We start from the raw sequence: 22,052 nt of genomic DNA on the forward strand, positions 1-22,052 counted from the left end.
CCCAAGAAAAAAAAGAAAGAGTTTATTGCAAGTCTCAGTGTTTAGAGTATTTCCAGAGTCCACTGGGTACGTTACAAACAAATCAGTAAATCCTGCTTGTGGGTCTGCTGTGCCCGCACACACACATACTCATCACTCGCTCCCCTGCTCGTGCTGCTACACAGACAGGAACAGAAATGGACTGTGAGGTCAGTGACATACATATTATTTGATCTGTATTGGAAAATGTTGTAAAAAAAAAAAAAAAAAACGAACAACCAAACCTAAGTTACAGTAGAACCTCGCAAATCTGCAGAACAGGGAGCTTCCACACACACGCAAAACCTGGAGGCCTTATTTCCACTTCCAAGCAGTTGGAATAGCAAAGTGCTGTAGTGAGGTCTCGTGTCACAAAGACTTCAATAACCTTACAATTACAGGCTACAGAACGTTTACCAAAACGCTTGAAGTATCATAAATTAAAACAATAAATAAAAAAAAAAAAGCACATCTTTTTAACGCGACGTGGTTATTTGTTCGTTAATCACTGATTTTCACACAACTCTCAGTTCTCTGTAAGGGGGGGTCTTCCAGTCCTGGGTGCAACGCAGCGAGGTTCTGCTGGCCGTGATAAAGTGCTGAGGCAGAGGAAGGACGCGAGACCGCGGGTCTCGGGCAGTGAGGATGAATTGCTCCAGCCACTTGCAAGAGTGCCTGTTTCTCTTCTTTTTTTTTTTTTTTTTTCTTTTTCCTCTTTTTTTTCCTTTTTTCTTTTTTTTTTTTTTTTTTTTCTCCCGGACATCTAAGACAGAAAAAAAAAACAAATCAAGCACCTTCCCAAAAAGAGGTTGTTCTCTTTTTTTTTTTTTTTTTGTTTGTTTGTTTGTTTGTTTGTTTTTTTCTTTTTTACACAGATTGTCCCACATTTCTTATGGCTGGTAAAACACAGACAGGTCAGCGTAGCAGTTAATGGATGATGCCACTTCCACTTGAAATACACAGAAATGGTGGTTTGGCTTTCCTTCCAAACCGAAACAGACTTGTTTTGATTTGTCCCCCTGAGTTGCCTAGAGGCGAGAAGATGCATATAGGTGGGGTAAGCAAGCTCCTGTCACGGTGAGCAGGAATCTCTCCTGTTAAGACTAAATGAACAGCTCCTCCGTTGTCTTTTGTCGTTCCCTTCGTGCCATCGAGGTGCACAGGCTCCACTTCGCTTCTCACTGATGTCAGCAGCAAAAAAAAAACAAAACAAAGCCTCTTGCTGCCTTTGGGGGAGCTGGGGAAGGGGGTGCAGCTCGGCCCGGCCACCCCGTGACCCCACAGATGTGGGGAGTGAGGGGCTGGGTGACGTGGGGGTCCCACATTCCATCGGGGATGAGGCAGAGGTTTCCTGGTGCACCTGTGAGCGAGGGGTTTGGGTACATTAAGACACACTGGGCCAAATCCTCCCTGCGGGGTGGGCTGGTTCTGCAGTGGTGCCACGTCCACTGGCACCTGCTGAGCCTTTTTCCGTGGAAAGAGATGCTGGATCTGTAGTTTATTATTTTTTTTTTCCTTTTTAAATAACTGGGTTACTTAAGACTTACCTATTGAAAACAGCTACACTTTATGCTGTAAAAGTAATTTCCCCAACAATTTCACAAGCAATACAAGATAGGCATTGAAGAGAATGATGTAAAGACAGCTTTCCGTTATGCAGAAGATCATTTTTCCTCTCCAGTTATTTAAGCTAACCTCCTTTAACAATCTCAGAATAAATTAATAAATACTAGTTAAATTAGAAACAGTACATCAGATCTGACTATCAATAGAAAACAGTTCTAGGGATCCCAATCAGGAGAAGAAAAATGATCTCAGGAAAATACGTGCAGTAAAAACTGGCCATAAAGAGACACGGAGCCTTTGATTTCCCAGCATTTGTGACATTCAAGTTAAGATCATTAGCAATGGTTTCTAAGTGTCAGCTATCTAGCCTAGCCTCCTCCTCAAAGCTAAAACATGAGTCTGTATCCCTCCAGAAGATTCAGTTGGCTACTGGTGGTGTATGAAATGCTTGTCTCCAGTTCGTATCATCGGTTTCTGGTCTGTGTGGAATTTGTGGTAGGGGATGGGTGACAGTCAGAGGCTGAGCTGCTTCTGCTGTTGCTGTTGTCAGTATTTATGGGATCAGTTGAACCTTTACCTATGCTTGTTATCAGGAAAGCAAAAGAGTGTGCATCACATCTTCATGCTAGACAGGAGTTATTTTTACGTGGCTATCCGTATTTTCTATGGAGCTTTCCATTGTTGGTTAAAAAAGTTCTGTCTAATATTTAACAAAAAAAAAAAAAGTTGTTGGTAGCAACTGTTCACATTTAAAATTTCACATTCCCTTTAGAATGTAGTTTTAAAACGTGGAGCAGAGCTGACATTTTCCCCAGCCTTACGCCGTGTACATTAGATGGAGAAAGGAACAGAGTTTGTTTTTGTTTTTTTTATACCACGCTGTCAGAGCCTTTTCCTGAATTTTCTGCTTTTCCAATATCCATGTCTATAAAGTCATCTGGTAGTTCTGGTGGGGGCCCTGGTGGGCTCTCCTCCACCTGCTGCTGCTGCTGCTGCTGGTGGTGGCGGCGGCACAGCCCAGTCTTGCACGGCCTCACCAGGGCCAGAAACACGGCCCCCAGGACCATGCCAGCAGCACAGGAGTAGAAGGCTGAGCTGTAGTTCTTTGTCGTATCCACTAAGACACCTACAAAAAACAATCACAGCAGTTAGACCCAGCCAGCTCCCCCTCTCCCCTGCCCAGCCGTCCTTCCTGCAGATTTTTAATCCTGGTGCCTCTGCATCACTTCATCTGCAGGCAGAACTCAGTGATAAACAGATGCCACTTTAAAAAAGTGAACCCACTGTGTTCAGGGGTACGTGGTGTCATCTTCAGGCAAGTCAGAAGCCTCTGGGCACTGCAGGGACTCTAAGCCCGAGATGCATCAAGCATCTGTTTGTTCTGATAGAGACTTCCCCTCTCTGCAGTGTGTGGCACAGACACAGGCACAGCAAGAGGGATTCGCCTCTGCTGGTCGCTAGAGCCTGAAGTGATGCCAGGTTTGGGTTTCTAACAGGATCAGGGTAGCACTGCAGTATTTCCCTTCCCTCTGAGGTTCCTCAGTGGAGACTGCCTCATCCGTGGGACTCTGCAGAGCTGCATTGCAGCAGTCTTCTGGCTCCCAGAGTCTCTAATAGTAGTTGCAGGGCTCTTAGGATAGTGCTGTGATTAGCGCTGCCAGAACCCTTTCTAGGCAGAGATCAGCACCAACAGCTGTCAAACATTTCAAAAAACAAATTAAGATCAAAGTTTGAGAGTTACCTGCAATGGGTGGTCCAGCCAACCCAGCTAAGCTTTGAATGAAGACGTAGACTCCAGCTGCAGAAGACATCTTTTCAATGCCAACCACATCGTCTTCTGCCAGGAGGGGAATATGTGTGCCCGCCACCGTGCCGAGCATGAACCCAAAATAAATGCTACATGTCATCAAGCCCCAGAACTCGGAGGCAAAAGGGAAGGCAAACAATGCTACAGACAGCAGGATGACACAGATGAGTTCGATGTAGATCTTGCGGATGGGCTTCTTGTTGAGAACCCAGCCAGCAAAAATCCTCCCGAAGACCTCGGCGATGGCCATGGCCGACAGGATGTACGCCGAGTGGTCCTTGCCGATGCCCAGGCTGAGACTCAGGGGGATGATGTAGAGGGAGGGAGCGAAGAAGCCCAGGGTTGCAAACAGGCCAAAGAATGCATAACAGATAAAGCTATAGTCTCTCATCACAGAGAAGTCCAGTAGTTTGGTTTTTGGTTCTGGAGGGGTGCTGTTATTTTCAGTGGGAATCTGTCCGTGTTGCTTTGGTTCTTCACTTTTCGGCTCTGCTTTGGTTTTTCCAGGCACATTGCTGGGTGAGGTAGTTATATCGACTCCTGAGTCTATGGACTCTATTGAGGTGCATGTTTGCTCATTTTCAAGCATGTACTTTGTCTCGGTGGACTCTTCTGGAGGCTGTGCTTTCACTTCTTCTTGCTCTTTGATGATGATGGGTCGCAGCAGGGATCCGCAGATGGTGATGCCAAGCTGCAGCACCCCAACAGAAAGCAGGCTGTACCTCCAGCCAATCTGCTCCTTCAGAGCTGTGATTGCTGAGGGAAGAAGGCAAGAGGAATAAGAAAGTGTAACTAGGAAAGCCTGCAGTTACATCAAGGAGTTGAATTTACAGCCGGGGAAGTCACTTGAGTTTTACCACTGGAGGTTCCAGGCACCTTGGCTCTGCAAAGGCTGAGCAGGGGGTCCCTCCTGCTCAGGGGTCTGGCACCCACCTTCCTCCCCTCGGCTGCGGCAGACAGAAGCTAGAAGCTGAGTTTACCACCTGGCTAGCAGAAGCCACCCTCTAGGCAGCCCCTTCTGAATTTGGGGATGAAGGGGGTGTTATTTTTAGTGAAGGAGCGCAAACTCAACACTCGAGTTTCCTCTCTCAGCTGACCCCACCCTGAAACCAGCTACCAGAGGAAGTCCCTGAGCCCTACTCAGAGGTGCATGTCACTGCTGAATTACCAGCCTTCACGTGCAACCAAAGCAGCTTTGCCCTGGGGATTAGCTGAAAGCACACATGCACAGCAGGACCACCTGAGCAGCCGAGGACAGGTGGTGACAGGGACGTGCTGCCTGGGGACAGGTCCCCAAAAGGCTGGAGCAGCTTGGCAGCCCGTGCTAAGCACAAGCCCACTAACCTTTAGGGGCAGTTATGTGTGCACTGTGTGTGTTTTAAATAGCTGAAGTTTCTCTGTCTTATTTTTAGCCTGCCAGATCTATATAGGGAGCCCATCGGGCTGTGTATCAGCCAGGCATGTCCTGCGCTGGCAGATCCCGCTGGGGACGGCTCGGGCAGCGTTAGAGGCAGTGTTAGACCCGGCTCCAGGATTATTTGTCACCCTGCCTGCAGGGCACGAGTGCCATGGGCACGTGAGCAACAACCTGTGGGCTTTAGCAGGTCCCCGGGCACCAACTCCCTCGGTCCCCTCTAGCTCCCATTTGCTTGGGAAAAGGAGAGGGGAGCAGTGCTGAGCTTCAGGCGTGCACATGTGAACTCCCAGCACATGGGCAACTGTACCTGGTGCGAAGGAGAAGACAGCGAAACATTCCCCTGTAGATGCCACTGCTGTGACCAGCGAGCGCCTTTTGTCAAAATACTGTGATAAAATGGTGACAGTCGGGAGGAAGGAGAGGCAGTATCCAAGGCCTGTGAATAAATGCCAAAAATTGCCATAACAACAAGTAAAGGAGGGGGAAACACCGATGCAAGAACACCTTAAGTCGGCTTTCCCGGTGGTGATTACACAGTATCATTTCGGCCAACTCAGCAAGTCACCCTGGAAGAAAATCATTGGGGAAACCAGAATGTTATTTTTTTTTGTAAATTGGAGGGGGGAGGAAAGAAAAAGAAAAGAGGAAAGTAAAAACCCAAGAGACCCAGCCTCCCAAACCTGCCAGATAATGCCTTCTGCTACAAAGCAGCCAGGGGGGTCCACTTTCAGGACCTCATCTGCCTAAAGAGTTTGAGGCTGTAGCAACTGTTCCCCTAAGCAAGGCAAGCTCCTGGACACAGATGGGAGCAGGACACCCAGACCAGGCTGGAGAGGGGGAAAAGTATCAGGAAAAGAAAAAAAAGAGACAGAGGCAGAGGTTAAGAGGATCTGACCCCACAAGCAGTTTGGTCTCCCCAGCGATCCCAGTCCATGAGAAGCATCCAGTACAGCTGCACGAGCACAGGACCACGTCCCAGGGTGAGAGGGTAGAAAGCCAAGCCCAGAGCCCAGCTTAACCCCCCTCCCAGGAGGGCGAGGTCAGCTCCGGAGGGGCAGCAGCGTTAAGCACTCCCCCTGTCACAGGGGGTAAAATCCCCGTGGTTTGCGGGAAGCTGCGGGAGAGCACGGGGAGCGTTGGACAGGTGGAGCAGAGGATGACTCACCGGAGATGATGCCGATGGTGACATACATGTCCACGACAGAGCGGGCGAAGGCGGCGATGACCATCCCGGTGCTGATGAGCAGCCCCCCGGCCATCACCACCAAGCGGTGACCGAAGCGGTTGCTGAGCACCGTCGACAGAGGAGCTGGGGAGGGAGAGAGCCCTGGTCAACACCCAACGCAGCAGCTTCACCAGCCACGTCTCCTCCAGAGGCTCTTCTCACACTCCTGCCCAGGTCCCCCTGTTGTGCCACCTCCCCGCACAGCACCGTGTCACCCCGGGGCCATCCTTGGGGCGCTGCACAGCTCTCGTGGCACTTAGGACGTGCTAAAAGAATCATCACAAGAGACTTAAAGACGAGTGCGTGGGAGCCTGGGACAAACCTGCAGCCACATCCCCAGACACCAGCGGATTTCAGCAAGGCTCCAGCTGCTTCTAATCCTTTTCACTGCAGAGTTTGGTTTCAAAACTCCGGTTTTTGCCCCTTGCTGGCAAGACCGGAACAGCCGGGCCAAGGCCAGTGACATGGACCATGTCCCTGCACCATGCAAGGACATGAGTCAGGGCTCAAAGGGTGAGACAGACATTTCTTAGCATTTCATGCAGCCTCTGAGCTTTATGGCTGTTATTTAATTTATAGTGGAGCCATTAGAGGCACGAAAGTCACAGGTGCTGGGTCCTTGTTTGCTGAGTCAGCAGTACAGCTGCCCCTTGCACCTGCTCCTCTTACCTGTGAAGGTCTGCACAAACACACATATGGATATTATCCATGATATCCTGCTGTTGGTTTCGTCAAAGCTTTCCATCAGATCATTGAAGAAGACTCCAAATGATTTTATGATGCCGTATGTCAGGGCTTCCACAACAAAGAATGCAAAAGCAACTGTCCAGCCCCATCCTCCGTCAGGCACTTTAGTATAAACGTTTGCAGAGGTGCACGGCATTTTTACAGCTTTGACCGTCATTTTGGACCTGGAAAAGAGGGGACAGGGAGCCAGGCATGAGTTTAAGCTGAATTTTGCTGAAAGAGGCACAGTCTAGGAGCTGCAGCATTCCCGAAGGCACCACGAGCCAGTCCCTGTGCTGCTGAGGGATTAAACAGAGGAGCTGGGCTGATATTTCTGCCTCTGTCACCCCACGGGCTCCTCCCTGATGGTGCCCTGCGAGCCCAGGACCAGAAAGTCTCAGCTCAGCACAGGGCAGGCTGTTCCCAGCAGCCAAGCCCGGGCGCTGTCATCTGTCTGTCGGTGTGAGGGGGTGGGTGGGTGCAGTTCGTGAAAGATCCACTGCAGAACCCAGTGTGGGCTGGTGGAGCTGCAGGAACTCCCCGAGGCACCCGTCCTCCCCCCTGCACCCCCTGCCTGCCCGGTGACACCTCGGTGACACCCATTTGCCGCAGGATCAGTCAGTGACAGAACCCACTGTCACATGTTGTGGTGTCCAGAATCCTGCAGCCGCTGGCTCCGTGATGACAGGAACTCCTGGGGAGCTTGTCTGCCCCCAAAGAGGCAGCTCAGAGCTGCCCACACCTCAAAACAGGGGGTGGGGGCAACCCCCTGCTGCCACCAGCTCTCCTGCAGCCCTTGGGGCCACTTACACCCCCCAGGGCATTGGGGGCTGGAGGGGATCACCCCATATGCCAGGGGGGTCTCTTCAGCCCTTCTCCGTGTCACCAGGGGCTGTGGGTGTGCAGGGGCAGCTTTTGTCCCACACGGAGCTCCTTGTGGAACTCCAGCGCTGCCACAAGTCTGCAGGGGGACAGTGCCAGGGTCAGTGCCATGCCTGCATGGGGGGGGAGGACAGCGCCAGGGTCACAGTCCTGGGGTCACTGCTACACCTGCCCAGGGAGGGGGACAGTGCCACGGTCACCGTGTCGGGGTCACCGTGCCGGGGTCACTGCCACACCCGTGCGGGGAGTGCCAGTGTCACCGTGTCACCTGCGTGGGGGGGACACGGCAGTGCCGGGGTCACACCCCAGCGCTGGCTCCCAGCAGCCACCCCAGGGCAGGGACCGAGGGGCGGCCGCGGGGGTCCCTCCCGGGGGCTGCCCCGGGCACCGCGCGGACCCGGCGGCTCTTTGCGCGTTCTCCCCCCGCGCCGCCGGCCCCGGCAGCCACCAGGCATTTCCCTCCTCCATTTTCTGCTCAGATCTCCTCGGCACCGCGTTCTCGGCGCACGGAGCCCGAGCTGCTCCGGCCACGCCGCCCCAGCCCCCCCCGCCCCGGGCAACTTCTCTCGGCGGACCAGGCGAGTGCGAGACACCGGCGCCCACCGGGAGCTGGGCGGGGGTGGGAGCCCACGCGAGGGGTCCCTGAGCGGGGCAGGGGGGTCCCCGCAGCCCGCGGACCCCCCGTGCGGTGCTGCATGGCGGGTGCGCGGCTCCCTTGGGATCCTTTCTCCCAGGGATGCAGCGAGGCGTGGGCTCCTGCATCCCTGCGGTGCTGCTCTGCTGCAGCCCCGCGCCGGGGCGAGGGGCACGGGCGGGACCCCCGGCGGCGGCCCGAAGTTTTGTGGGAAGTGCCTGGAGACCCCCGAGAAGGGGGACGGGGCTGCCGTGAATTTCTGTGTCACCGCACGAGGAATTGGGGGAGAGTAGGTTTAGGAGGAAGCACGCTTAGGAACAGAAAGGAGGGGGAAAAAAAAAAAAAAAAGGAAAGGAAAGGAAGAAAAAACAACCCCGAAACCGCAAACCTGGGGCGTGTGTTTCGTACGTTTAAAGATTAAAAGAAATGGCGATGGAGGGGGGAAAATAGCTGAAAATTAAGAAGCCGGAGCGCGCAGGGGCCCGGCGTGGCCCCCCCTTCCCTGCATCACTTTCCCAACATTTCAGCCCTGATTCCTGCATCGCCGGGGCCGCGGGCTAAAAATACAGGGATGCGGACGAGGGGAGAGGGGAATAATGTTTAAAAGAGGCCAAAAATGAGAAAGGGGGGGAAAAAAAAAAAAAAGAGAGAGAGAGAGAAACAAAGCCCTCCCCCACCCCGCTCCCCCGGGAGGGAGGGAGCCCCACTCACCCGGTGCTGCGGCGGGGTCAGGGGCTGCCCATGGCCCGGGGAGGGCGAGCGGGCGGGCGACCCTCGGCGAGGAGGCGGCCCCCGCTGCCCCGCCGGCCGCTGCTGCTCCCGCTGCCCGCGGCGGCGGCTGCTGCTGCTGCTCGGTGCTCGCTCCCAGCCCTTATATACCGGCTGGAGCCGGTCTCCGCCGGCGGCTCCGCAGCGCCCATGTGCGCGGCGCCGGGCCCGGCTCGCCCCAGCGGCGGCACCGCGTGTGCGGGGAGGGGCGGTGCAGGCGGCGGGAGCGGCTCCCCCCGCTCCTCCAGGGACACAGAGAGAGAGACACAGAGAGAGAGACAGAGAGAGGTCCCCCAGCCAGCCCCGCACCTGCCGCAGGGACCCGCGCCCCGCGGGGAGCAGGTGCCCGAGCGGGTCCCCGGGATGCGCCGCTGGAGCATCCCCGCGGGTGGGGATGCGGGTGGGGGTGAGCGCATATGGAAGTACCCCCGCCTTGAGGGTGCCAGAGTGTCCTTGCCCCCTTTGAGTGCAGGGCATGATGCGTTTTTAGGGGAAACATGTCCTTCAGTTTGTGTTTTTAGGGAAAACGTCTCCCTTCATTGCGTTTGTAGAGGGAACATGTTTCTTGGCTGTGTTTTTAGGGAAAACGTTTCCCTTCGTTGCGTTTTTAGGGAAAAACGTCTCCCTGCTTTGAATTTTTTAGGGGAAACTGCCTCCCTTAGTTGTACTTTTAGGGGAAAGCATCTCCCTTGGTTGAATTTTTAGGGGAAACCAGTCGCCTTTAGTTGTATTTTTAGGGAAAAACATGTTCTTTAGTTGCATTTTTGAGGGAGAACATCTCCCTTGGTTGTATTTTTTAGGGGAAACCATCTCCCTTAGCTGTACTTTTAGGAGAAAACATCACCCTTGGTTGAATTTTTAGGGGAAAAGGACTCCCTGGGTTGAGTTTTTAGGGAAAAAGGTCTGCCTTGGTTGGATTTTTAGGGAAAAACATCTCCCTGTGTTGAATTTTTAGGGGGAAACCATCTCCGTTAGTTGCATTTTTTTCAAGGAGAAAACATGTCCTTTAATTGCATTTTTTTAGAGGAAACCATCTCCTTTGGTTGCATTTTTAGGGAAAAACATGTTCTTTAGTTGCATTTTTTAAAGGAAAACATCTCCCTTAGTTGTACTTTTAGGGAAAGACATTTCACTGGGTTGAATTTTTAGGGGAAACTGTCTCTGTTAGTTGCACATTTAGGAGAAAACATGTCCTTTAATTGCATTTTTTAGAGGAAACCATCTCCTTTAGTTGTATTTTTAGGGACAAACACGTTCTTTAGCTGCATTTTTAGGGGAAAACACCTCCTTTTGTTGCGTTTTTAGGAGAAAACATCTCCCTTGGCTGTACTTTTAGGGGAAAGCATCTCCCTTGCTCGACTTTTTAGGGGAAAGCATCTCCCTTAGTTGCATTTTTTTAGGGAAAAACATCTCCCTTGGTTGACTTTTTAGGGGAAACCATCTCCTTTAGTTGTATTTTTCTTCCGGTGCCCAGCAGTGCTTGGCAAAGAGGGATGGAACTAAAGCAACTAACTTAAGTCCTCTAACTTTCCTTGAAATCACTAAAAAGGAGGAAAAAAACCTGACAGCACTGGGGCTCGCTGTGCCACAGCCACTGCTGCTGCTGCAGCCCAGTGCAGCAGATGGATGCTGCCAAGGGGTTTTGGAGCCTTGCACCATTCCTTGTGGCTTGTGGGCCAGTGACTTTTGCCTGCAGGGAATAGCAGAGGGCTCAGACTGGGACAGTAGGCAGACCCCTCCTCACCTGCCCTCCTGGGGTCTGCCCACTGTGCTGGCCCGGGACCCCACCACAAATTGCTGTGGGTTAATGTGGAACCCGGGGATCCTGGTTCACACCCCTGGAAACAGTATCCAGGTTAAAATGTTCCTTCAGTGCAAGGGCTGCTGTGTTTGGTTTGGCTGGAGTCCCTTCTCCTGCTTTTCCCTTCTTTTGTCACAATGGGATGGCTAGTGGGGTGGCACAGCGAAGGGCAGGGGGGGCAGAATTCTGCAAATCTCCCAAAATGAGGCAAACTAGCTACTGCTTTCGTTTGGGAACTTTGGGAAAGCTGCTGCTGGTTTCTCACAGCAATGCTGGTTCAAGAGCCACTGCCTCCAGCAAGTGCTGGAGGGATGTTCCAGCAGCTTCACTCCTCACAGTCCCTAAACAGTCCTAAACAGGCTGAAATCCATCTGAAATCCAAATACTCGGCCATGAGACTGTGTCCTGTGTGTCCTTGGGAACCTCGTATCACCCTGTCCCACAGGAAAACCTCTTCTTCCAAGGAAACCTCTGAGGTGGTTGCACTTTATCCATATCTTGCCTTTCAGGGGCACAGATAAAGGGTGACCACCCCTCTGGCCTCAAAGAGCTGGTATCCCCGTTACACAGGCTTTTCCTTGGAAATGGGTCACCCTCCCCATGCTGAAATTCTTCCTGGCATCGACAGTGCAAGTGGTTATGGGACAACAAAAGAGGTTTGTGCCTCCAGGGGAGAAATAAGAATGCAAATATCTTTGGCATGAAAAACCCAAAGCGATTTACTCCTTGGTATTTCTTGTCAGTCCTTTGCATCTGTCTCTGCCTCACCTTCTCATTCCTTTCCTCTTGCCCTTCCAAGAGCAACAAGGCTTCGGGGAGCGATGGGGACTGGAGGGGCCCTGTGGGGGGAAGGGGGATGGTGGCTGCAGACTCTCCAGCTCAGGGCTTCCCAGCCCTGCTGTAAAATCCTTTTCCCCCTGAGTTGCTCGCCCACTTTGGAGGGATTTCCCTGCTGCTTGGCTTGGCTGTGTCTTGCCAGGGTTCTTTGCCCCGGCACATCCCTTGTGGGTCCGTCCCATCCCTGGCAGCGCTGGCACCGGGACGTGCTTCTCCATCATCCCGGGGACTTTTGCAGCCCGGGTGTGTGGCTGGTGTTGGAGAGCTCTGTAATCCCCAGGGAAACAGAGCGAGCCTCCTGTCGGTGGGCATAAATCAGGCGGGAGCTGGAAAGCAGGGCGGGCTGCGGAGGGAAGGGGAGCGCGGGCCCCTGAGCTGCGCCGCCGGATGGCTCCGGGACTTCCAGTTCATTTATTCTGCCGGGGTTTGCCCGGCCCTGCTCGGCATGTGAAATGTTTTCTCTGAAAGACCCAGCACCGAGATGGGTGAAAAACATTCTCCTGTCCCAGGAGCTGGCAGAAATCCTGGTAAATCTGCAGAAGTATGTTTTTGTCGGTGCTGCTTTATTCTGTTAGGGGAACTAGTATAAACTATTCCAGCAGAAAACCTCTTCCTGGAATAAAGTCCTGACTCTGTTCAGAGCATTGTCAGGACAGTTGTACCAGGAATGGAGCTTAGCTGGTAAACATATTAGGACTGAGGAGGCCCAATGGGGCAGGCACAGAGCTCCTGTACCCTCTGCCCCATGGATAAACCCCTCACGAGGCACCTGCTGCCCTTCTCTGTGCTTGAATCAAGCATAGAATCTGTGCAAGTTTAATTTGCAAAGAAAACATGGATTTTTTGTTTTGTTTGTTTATTTTCTCCCCTTTGAAAGCCTGTCTGTCTCAATATCCATCCCCTCCAGGCTGTGGTTGGGCATTGTCAGCGGGGTCAGGGTCAGTGTCAGGAGCCACACCATGGGTATGTGTCCCCATCCTGCATCACTTTGCAGCCATGGGGTCAGTGCACAACCTAAGCCATCACTTCTGCTCTCCTGCCTCAGTTTCCCTGACCCTGGCTGGCACAAGGGGTGATGCTGGGAGCCCCTGGAGTGGTCCTGGATAACAGCGGGTGCCCGCTCCGGTTTGAATTTCTCATCCCCTGATGTGTCCTTATCTCCCTGCTCCTTGCAGCCAGGATGGGGATGCCTGCTGGGACTTCCAGCAGGAGAACAGGGCCATCAGTGTGGGTTTGGGCAGGAGATCAGAGCTGTGACACCCCGGGTGGGGTGCGAGCCCCGGGTGCCAGCGGGGGACGGCACAGCTGGACCTGCTTCAAAGGGCGTCAGGTTTTTCTGGGCTCCGGCCACTGCTTTGCTCTCCAGGCAGGCGTGAAAATGTGAAAGAATGTGAAAAATGTGAAAATGATCTTGCTGGCCCCAAGATTTGTAAACTTTCTGGTTAATGTGTAATAAATACATGACAGATACTGCCAGTGCCGGGTGGGTGGCTGCGGTGGCACCACCAGTGGTGACATCCCGGAGAGGCATCTCCCCTCCTCTGCCCCCGGGGCCAACCCCAGGGTGTCCTGATTGGAGAGGGTTTGGGGCTTTTCTAAACTGGTTTGTCTGGTTTGGACTTATCCCGAGTTTCTGTGAACTGCCTTGTCTGGCTTGCAAAATGCTCTTTACTTATTTGTTTAATCCTGCCCTGGGACAAGGTGCTGTGACGCCCAGGTGTGCCCTGTGCACTCAGAGCGATGCCCAGCACGGTGCTTATGCCATTTATCCTGAGGCCTTGGATCCTTGGAGTGATTCCTCCCAGGTGGCTCATCCAGCTGTAACCACCTGTGCAGTATTTCCTGCTTGGCATGAGGTGAGGTGCCTCCACAGCTGCGTTCACGCCATAGTCAGCCCGGGGGAATCTCTTCTGAGTCATTGGTTTTTTTGCAAAGATAGCTAAAAAGTTGGTCCTTCAGCTCTGGGTGGGTCTGGCTGTAGCAAAGCTGGAGCGGGACAGAGATGCTGCAGGTCCTGGTGTGGCAGTGAACAGGCACCAGGGCTTATCCCAGGGAAGTTCCTGCATCCACCTGGGCACTGCCAGGGCACTGCACAGCACGGGGGCAGAGCTGGCACAGCCCGGGCTCAGCTGGGAATTCCAACCAAAAAGGGTCAGAGACGGGACCCTGCCAAAGGGCTTGGAGGAGAGGGCAATGGATTTGATGCCTCCTGCATCAAAGGGGTGGCCTCCTGCCCTGCCAGGGTTGGGATGTGGTCTGGATGTGGACGGTTCCACCTCTCCTTCAAACGGCCTCTGAGCGTCAGGGATCAAGATGTTTTGTCTGATGCTAATGCATAAATTTCAGCCCTGGATGACTTTCCCTGTAATTTAGGGAGAAGAGACTGTCCTTTGAAAATTGTTAGCCCTGGCATCCCTCCCCAAAGTAAAGGGAAGGGACGGAGGTTTGTGGGTGGACATGGGTTTGGCTCCCTTGGGGTTTGCTCAGCTTTTCCAGTGGCTGCAGGTGCACATTGTGGGATGCAGGGCCACCCCTCATGAATGGGATGGGGTTCAGGATGGTGCTGCATGGAGGATGCTTTGAGGGGTTTGGTGCAGTGATGGGGCTGGGCTCACCCTGGCCGTGCCCAGGTTAGTCCATGATGTTCCTATGGAGTTGGTGGCTCAATTCTGTGCTGTCCTTGGCCCAGCTGGTCTCAGGCCCTGGGCAGGGGGTGTTGGACCAAAGCAGGGCTGCTCCCTTCAGGTGCCCATCTATTAAGAAATCCCAGTGACTTTCCAGAGAAATTGTAAAGGGAATTTTTTTTGGAAAACAAAAGCGATTTAGTACCATCAAACATGTCCAGATACCTAATCTTGATTCTTGGAGCAGGAGGGACAAGCTATGGGGTTGCAGGAGGGTGCAGAACAGGAGCTGGGCTCATGGGCTTTGTTGGAGCAGGGCTGGGCAGCCTCTCCCATGGCTCAGCCCCATAACCCACCACATCCCACCTCCATTAGCTGATGTACCAAGAGCCTCCAGGCTTCATAAATTAACACTGTGAGCTATGAATTATGAATGGAGTCACATCCCTGATCACTTCAGTGCTACACTGACAGCCCTGGAGCTGCTGATCCGAGAGACAGCCCAAAGCTTTTAAAGATGTGAACAGCAAAACCTGGGAATGATTTGCTTTGCAAGCCACAAACCTCTTGGCCTACAGATGGGGCTCATCCTGTTCCTTCTCCTGCCTCTTGTCGCCTTCTCTTTTTTTTTCCCACTCTCTTTTGTTTCTCTACTCACCCTCATGGTTTGTCTTAATGGATGTTGTCTTGCTTGGCTATGTTGACCATCCCATGGGAGCTGCATCCTTCATGGCATGTTCTTTTCCCAAGCTTGTTGGTACCAACTGGGGACAGCTGCTGCAGTGCTGGACTCAACTGAGTCCTGGTTGTCCCCAGCCCAGGCACAGGTCCCCACACCATCCCCATGGGCTGGTGCAGAGCTCCTGGCACAGGACTCAGTGGGGTTTTGGCAGATCTCTGCCACTTCATCTCCCTTTGGCCATAACTTTGTGCTCAAGGGGTCGTGTTGCACAGCTCCAGCTCTGCCATCGGTCTTTGGGGGATTTATCCTTGAACCTCTCCACCACTGGAGGCCAAATCCTGCCCTAAGCAGCCAGATGCGCTTAATCCTGTAAGCCTGGGTATTCCTGGGGTTTGTTGCCTCTGGATTTGTCTGGATTCCTGCATCCCTGCCTCTGGGAGCAGCTCCCTCTGGCAGCTGGGCTGCACTGCCTATTCCGGTGCACTGGCAGCAGTGGGGCAGCAGGAGCAGAACTACATTTGGAAAATGAGCTTCAGACACTTGTCAGTTGTCGCAAATGAAGGCAGTGCCCTGCATGTCCCCCACTGTAGTGCTGTGCACCCTGCAGTGCTCAGGAGACAGCCCTTGGCAGGGTGGGAGGGAGCAGCGCTGCTCCCGGGGACGGCAGGCGCACGGGAAACCATCCCAGCCCCAGCCATGGATGTGGGAAAGGGGCCCTCATTATTCCCAGCCCTTTCCAGCTGAGCCATCGTGAGCCAGGCAGCAAAAAATACAACTTCAAAGGCAAAGCCTCGGCGTGTGGAGAAGGCGTCCTGCCCCGGGCCGGGGTGCAGGAGCACTGGGCACGTCCTGACTGCGGCTGGTTTCTCTTGCACAGGGGATGCTGTAGCCGTGTGAGGAGAAGGATGGACTGACACAGCCCCAGCAGTTGTTTCTCCACCTGAAGGCCAGGCTGAGGGGCTCAGTCTTCAGGGAAGGAGCCATTTGTTGGACACAAACACCCCCCTGGGCTGTGGTGAGGGGAGAGGAGCCGCCGCCGCAGATCAAGCCGCTCCTGGAGGGGAAAATACCGCTTTGGTTTGGTGTCTAATTAGATATTTACCAGGAAGGAAGGAAAGATATAAATAGGGTGACAGTGACTTCAAAGGGTGTTTTTGACTTCTAAGAATAACACCTTTGCTGGCGCCGATTTCGGGAATATCAGCTGTGCTTGGGTGTGAAAGACGGAGGAGGTGTCGCAGCTCGGTCGGCAGCCAAGGGAGCAAACCCAGACCCCCAGCCCCACGGGACCAGCTGAGGAGGGGACATTGGCATTGCTGCAAGGGCCTGTGGAGAGCTCAGCTGGATCCACAGGGACTCAGGGGAGGGAGTCTGGGGAAGAGGAAGCCGCCAGTGCCGCAGTGTGGGTGGGAGGGGACGTGTGGCACCATGGGGACCCCGTCCCCACGGGCAGTGCTGGTGCTCGCCGTGGTGCTGGTGGGACTCTGGGCTCCCCGTGGGGTGTATGGGCAGCCCAACTTCATCGTCATCCTGGCAGATGATGTGGGCTGGGGGGACCTCGGGGCCAACTGGGCAGAGACCAAGGAGACCCCGCACTTGGATCAATTGGCTGCCGAAGGGACAAGGTAATGTCTGTCCCCCTTCCCTGCCCTCTCCTAGCATCCCTGGTTACTCTGTTCTGCAACAAAGGGGAATTCACTCCCGTGGGATTGGCAGGGATTTAATGGATGTGGGTTTGGGTGCACGGGGAGGGCTGCCAGAGACCAGTGCAGGTCCATCCATCCCTGTGAGACCCGCGAGCTTCATCCCCCACTCCCAACCCTCATCCCTGGGGCAGAAGGGGATGCATGCAGGGGAGCAGGGAGGGATGGGGCAGTGTTAGAGCATGCAGGGCCTTGTGAACAAAGGGTCCTTTAACCTTCCAGGTTTGTGGATTTCCACTCAGCCGCATCCACTTGCTCCCCGTCCCGCGCCTCGCTGCTCACGGGGCGCCTCGGGGTGCGCAACGGGGTCACCCACAACTTCGCCATCACGTCGGTCGGCGGCCTCCCCCTGAACGAGACCACCCTGGCTGAGGTCCTGCGGGAGGCTGGGTACAGCACAGCGGCTATAGGTAATGCCCAAAATGCCAAGGGGGCAGCCGGGGCTGGGGGGGGGTGACAAGGGGTGGCAAAGACACCCGTGTCCATCCCTTGCAGGGGGGTGGCTGCAGGTACTTAAGTGGAGCGCTGGCAGTGAAAGGAGAGTCTGAAGGATCACATGAGAGGGATTTCACACATCTCCCTTGGATTACGTAATCCCAAGATTAAAATCTTCCTTTTCAAACACATGATGCTGCCTGAAAATCCAGACTTCTCCATTTAAGCTCTAATTGCTTCACCTCACAAGGAATGTGCTGGGTTTTCCTGAGCAAACACGGCTGTGCTCGGCAGCTCTGCCATCCTGCGTCCCATGCCACGGTCGGTGCCACTGCCCCTGTGATTTAAGGCACCTTTCTGTCACCGTGGGTCCCCCCAGCCAGCACAAGCCCCTTGCACCTGCAGCTCCTGCTGGTGCACACCTCGTGCTGGCAGAAAATCCCTCGGTTTCACTATTGCCCCACAGTTTTTGGAGTTCTCCCTCTTGGATTGGTGCATTCTGTGGGAGCAAGCACGTGCCGGAGGTCAGAGGGTGAAGCTGGCTGTTTAGGGGGGGTTAGAAAGCCGTCTGCTCAGAACACAAACACATGAAAGAGCCTTTTAAGGCTGGAAACACTTGCTTTGCACAGGCATGGGATACCTTATGCATTTTTTCTGGGTTTCTGCAAAAATAGACGGCATTCTGGAAACGCAGCCAGCACAAACAAGGAGCCTTTCTTGTAGCAAGATTAAAGCCCCCAGCGCTGTGGGCACCTCGTGGGTGATGGCTGGTGGTGGCTGTGGCTGTGTAACCTCTGAAATGATGTTCTGTGGCTTCCACGCAGGCAAGTGGCACCTGGGACACCACGGCCGCCATCACCCCAACTCCCGCGGTAAGGGCTGTGCCAGCGGGGACGAGCTGAGGGCCCTGCGGTCACCTTGACCCCGCTGACACCCTCACTCGCCTCTCAGGCTTTGAATACTACTTTGGGATCCCCTACAGCCACGACATGGGCTGCACGGACACCCCTGGGTACAACCTGCCGCCCTGCCCGCCCTGCCCGCGGCACGGCGCGGCTGCCAGGTATGGGACCGTGAGGGATTCGGGTGCTGGCACAGGGAGGTGGGGATTTGCATCAGTGTCCCCAGCCCCAAGAGCTGCCCTTTGCTGTGGTCACCTCCCCTCATACTCCATGTACCCAGTTTGACCCCTGTGCACCCCACAGCAGGGTGCAGGTTGGGAAGGCCAGGAAAACCTCCAGGCTCCGTGCCTGCTCCCACACTGGTCCCCGCTCTGTTTACAAGTGTTTGGTGACTCTTCCCAGCAGGGTGGCGAGGAAGGACTGTTACACCGAGGTCGCTCTTCCTCTCTTTGAGAACGTCACCATCGTCCAGCAGCCCGTGGCCCTCGGCAGCCTGGCCATGACCTACGCGGAGGAGGCGGCGCGGTTCATCCGGCGGGCCAGGTGAGGGGACACGGTGTTTTTAAAACCACCATTTATGAGAAAGGTCAGAGCATTTGAGCTGGGCTGTGCCTCCTTCCTGGGGGGAATGTACAGCAGGGTCCTGGCTAGCGGGCATCAGAGGGAGGGAAATGTTGTCATCCCTCTCCTCCGTCTGTCTGTCCTCCTTCCATCCGTCCTCCATCCCTCCATCTCTGCAGTGGCAGCGGGGCAGTGGAGGTGCCTCCCTGGGTATGAAGTGCTGGCAGGGGTGTGGGAGAGATGCTGAAATGGGTGCCCATGGCAGCTCTGGCAGTGGGACCAGAACAGCACCCAGAGGGGTTTGAACCTTCCCTGTGCAAGGAGTTCAATCTATTTTGAGGATAAAGCACTCCAAGATCCCTGAGCTTCAAGCTCTGCCTCCCCCGGGCTCACAGGACACGAGGTGCCCGGGTGTGCTCGTCCCTCAGGAGCAAAGTGGCTCCTCCAAATGACGGCCGAGCCCTGAGGATGGGTTGTGTAACTTTAATCCCCATTATTGGCGGATTACGAGCTGTGACTTTGCAAAATGCCTCCCTGCAGTGCGAGGAGAGGAAGCGCTGCCGGGCAGCCGAGTCCCAGCCCATCCCATGTCTGCATGCAGGGATAGCACAGACTCACAGAAGGGCCACAGTAGTGGGGTCCTGGGGGTTAGGTTTGTGTGATGGGGATGAACAAAAGGCTGGGCAGAGAGCAGCCTGTGGGAAATGGCTCCTTATAAATCTGGGTGTGGTTTTGTTGCACAATATCTATAGTGGTCAGGGTGCTGAGGGTACTCAGGCTCTGGGCTGTGGGACAGCAGCAATCCCCCCTCCTGTCCAAGCCCTCTGGGCTTCCAGGATGCTGTTTGGCTGTGAAACCAAGTGTGTGAGCTCCAGTTTAATAGGAAAAACCTTTAAACTCCCAGAAGTGTTCTGGGGTTATCTGCGTTCACGGAGAACAGGATTAAGCAGGTGCCTGCCTTTTCTCTCCTTCCCTTTGATGGCTTATTCCAGTTTTCCCCTGCCTGACTCATTCATTACAGGGCAACAAAAGAACACCGGATTTGCCATCTCGGTGTTTTTTTAACCAGTCGTGTCAAGGTTGAGCAATTTGTGACGGTGAGAGGTGGCACTGCTCGAGCACAGCGAGCGTGGGAGCAAAAGTCAGGGACTCCTGTCCTCAGCTATCTCCATCTGGGACAATTCTGAGGTGTCCTTGTGATAAGCAAGTGGGATGTTCAGCTGAACACTGCAGCCATGAGTTCATCTGGATGCTGGAGTGGTGGGATGCAAGCTGGGGAAAGCGGCTTTCCCTGCTCCAGGGTCTCTGGCAGCCCGTGGGAAAAGGTCTCTCACGGCTTTTGCAAGGGGCTGGGCACAGCCCTTTGCAGGGCTCCAGTGCCATGGGGGAGGACAGGGCAGCTCCAGGTGGGATGGGTTTTACTCATTTTCCATCCCAGGTGACGGGTAAAGGAAGGAAATGCCGAAACACACGTCAGAGGGGCCCCGAAAGCTTTCTGGAGGCAGTGATGGGGCGGCCGGAGCCGGGCGCGTGCGCGGGCTGGGACACGTCCCCGGGATCCGGCCCCTCCCCGCCGCTGGCCATCCCACCCTTCCCCTCCGAGGTCCCTGAGGAAGAGCAGGACTCGTTGGAGGAGATAAATATAGCTGTAAACAAGCAAACAGGACATGTCCTCTGATGATTTAGGGGTGAGCAGGCAGTGGGGCAGCGCACGGCTGGCGAACGTGCCGCAATCCCTGTCCTGGGCTGCTTGGCAGTGCCAAGGCCGTGCCTGGGGTTGGTGTGGGTGTCCTGCTGTGGCTCATCCTCTGCCCATCACTGTCAGATCTCCAGGCACTTGCTGGAGAGGGGAACAAAGGGCCAAAATGGGCCCCTGAAGGAGGGGAGGGGAGTGGGTGGGTGCCTGGGATGCGCCAACGCGGGGTGTTTGGACACTGGAGATGGAGGAAGGGGCGAGTCTGTCCCAAACAGGAGGACAGTTGACAGTGAGGGGGGCCACAGAGAGAGGTTTAAGCAGGAGCAGAGGCCAAGCATCCCCCTCTACAAGGATTTGCAGCCAGCTGAATGCACATAGGGTGTTTTTCTCCCAGGAGCTGTGGAAGGGCCACCGGTCTGTGTCCCCAGGCTTGGCAGTGCCACCACCCCAATGACCTCCTGCCACTGCCTTGCCCTGAAGGCTGAACACTCTCCCTCTCTCTCCTGTGCAGCGAGAGTGGACGCCCCTTCTTCCTCTACCTGGCTCTGGCCCACATGCACGTCCCGCTGTGGGACCCCCAGCCAGGGCCCCCCTCGGGCAGGGGCATCTACGGAGCCTCCCTGGGCGAGATGGATGCCCTGGTGGGACGGATAAAGGAGGTGGCCGACAGCCACGGGAAGGGCAACACGCTGCTGTGGTTCACAGGTACGGCAGGAAAAGCGGCTGCGGGGCTGGGGGTGACACTGGTGACTGCCCCACACCAGCCCCGGCGTGGAGGTGGGTCGGGGGGCAGAACCTGTGTTTGTGCCCTGCCCTCAATGCTCCTGCTGCTTCGCGGACGGGGAGCAGTCCCCTCGCAGGGATGGGGAGCAGTCCCCTCGCAGGGATGGGGAGCAGTCCCCTCGCAGGGATGGGGGTCCCAGGGTGCCGCGGCCACTCCGCGGGGTGCCCGCCCTGCCACCCCCCTTCGGCCGCGGGGCTGAACCGGCGGGGCCGTGCCTAATTAAGCCATAAATCCTCGCTCATTAAGAAGCCCAAATCCGCTCTCTCTGAGCAGCCTCCCTAATGAGGATGTCTTGCTCCTGACGACAGGAACCGCTCCGCCGCTCATTAGCGCCCAAAGCTGGTGGCAGCCGCTCCCCTTCCCTCCCCCCCCAGGACTCATCCCTTGGAAACAAACTGTTAGAAATCAAAATCAATCATCCTGCTGCTCTTGCCCATGTGGGGAGGCATCACAGGGATGGGGAGGAGGGATGGAAGGGTGACTTGTCCTTACCCACCGCCCCACTGTGGAAGTGTCCCCTCCCACCCTCTGGGTCCTGGTGTCACTCATGGAGACATTTCTTTCTCTTGCAGGTGACAATGGCCCCTGGGCACAGAAGTGTGAGCTGGCAGGACGCCTGGGGCCGTTCGTGGGGGCCTGGCAGAGGCAGCGAGGTAACCTGGCAGAGTTGGGAGGGGGAGGTCTGCCAGTCCCCAGGGGTGCAGGGGGGGTGCTCCACACATCCCTTCATTGCCCATTGAGGGGGACATGGGGAGCATTCCACCTCCAGCCTTTCCCTGGCTGCTGCCCTGGGCTTGAACACACCCCAGAACAGTCAAGTTTTCCCCTAAAACCGCTGCTGGGAAGGTGGGGGGCTGGGGTCTCTGTTACCCCAGAACCTGAGGTGACTGGTGCTGGTTCAGGGACTGGATGTTGCCATCAGCTCCAGCAGGGTCTTGTAACCCCAAGCCCCATCCTGCCCAGCACCCTCTCCGCGCCCCGGGG

At 55.1% G+C, this 22,052-nt stretch overlaps 2 protein-coding genes across 4 annotated transcripts in view; one reads left to right on the forward strand and one right to left on the reverse strand.

Annotated features, from left to right (window-relative positions):
* SLC16A6 (solute carrier family 16 member 6) lies at positions 1–9,142 on the reverse strand. Its single transcript, XM_064676120.1, has 6 exons — positions 8,987–9,142; positions 6,703–6,944; positions 5,974–6,117; positions 5,116–5,244; positions 3,326–4,147; positions 1–2,710 (listed from the first exon to the last, which is right to left on the reverse strand). Exons 2-6 carry the CDS (start codon positions 6,935–6,937, stop codon positions 2,454–2,456), a joined length of 1,587 nt encoding a protein of 528 aa, XP_064532190.1. The 5' UTR covers positions 6,938–6,944; positions 8,987–9,142; the 3' UTR covers positions 1–2,453.
* The window catches only part of ARSG (arylsulfatase G), a 25,388-nt gene continuing 11,238 nt past the window's right edge, over positions 7,903–22,052 (forward strand). Inside the window, exons 1-8 of one of the 3 annotated variants that reach the window (XM_064676117.1) lie at positions 7,903–8,219; positions 15,865–16,612; positions 16,913–17,100; positions 17,950–17,997; positions 18,077–18,188; positions 18,430–18,570; positions 20,796–20,989; positions 21,641–21,721. In XM_064676117.1, the coding sequence (XP_064532187.1) occupies positions 16,416–16,612; positions 16,913–17,100; positions 17,950–17,997; positions 18,077–18,188; positions 18,430–18,570; positions 20,796–20,989; positions 21,641–21,721 (961 nt within the window). In that variant the 5' untranslated portion in view covers positions 7,903–8,219; positions 15,865–16,415. Of the gene's footprint in view, positions 8,220–13,207; positions 13,538–15,864; positions 16,613–16,912; positions 17,101–17,949; positions 17,998–18,076; positions 18,189–18,429; positions 18,571–20,795; positions 20,990–21,640; positions 21,722–22,052 lie in introns of those variants that run through there. The other 2 variants (XM_064676119.1, XM_064676118.1) reach the window with 2 other exon arrangements.

The sequence above is a fragment of the Pseudopipra pipra genome, chromosome 19, assembly GCF_036250125.1.
Source record: "Pseudopipra pipra isolate bDixPip1 chromosome 19, bDixPip1.hap1, whole genome shotgun sequence".
In the NCBI taxonomy this organism is placed as follows: domain Eukaryota; kingdom Metazoa; phylum Chordata; class Aves; order Passeriformes; family Pipridae; genus Pseudopipra; species Pseudopipra pipra.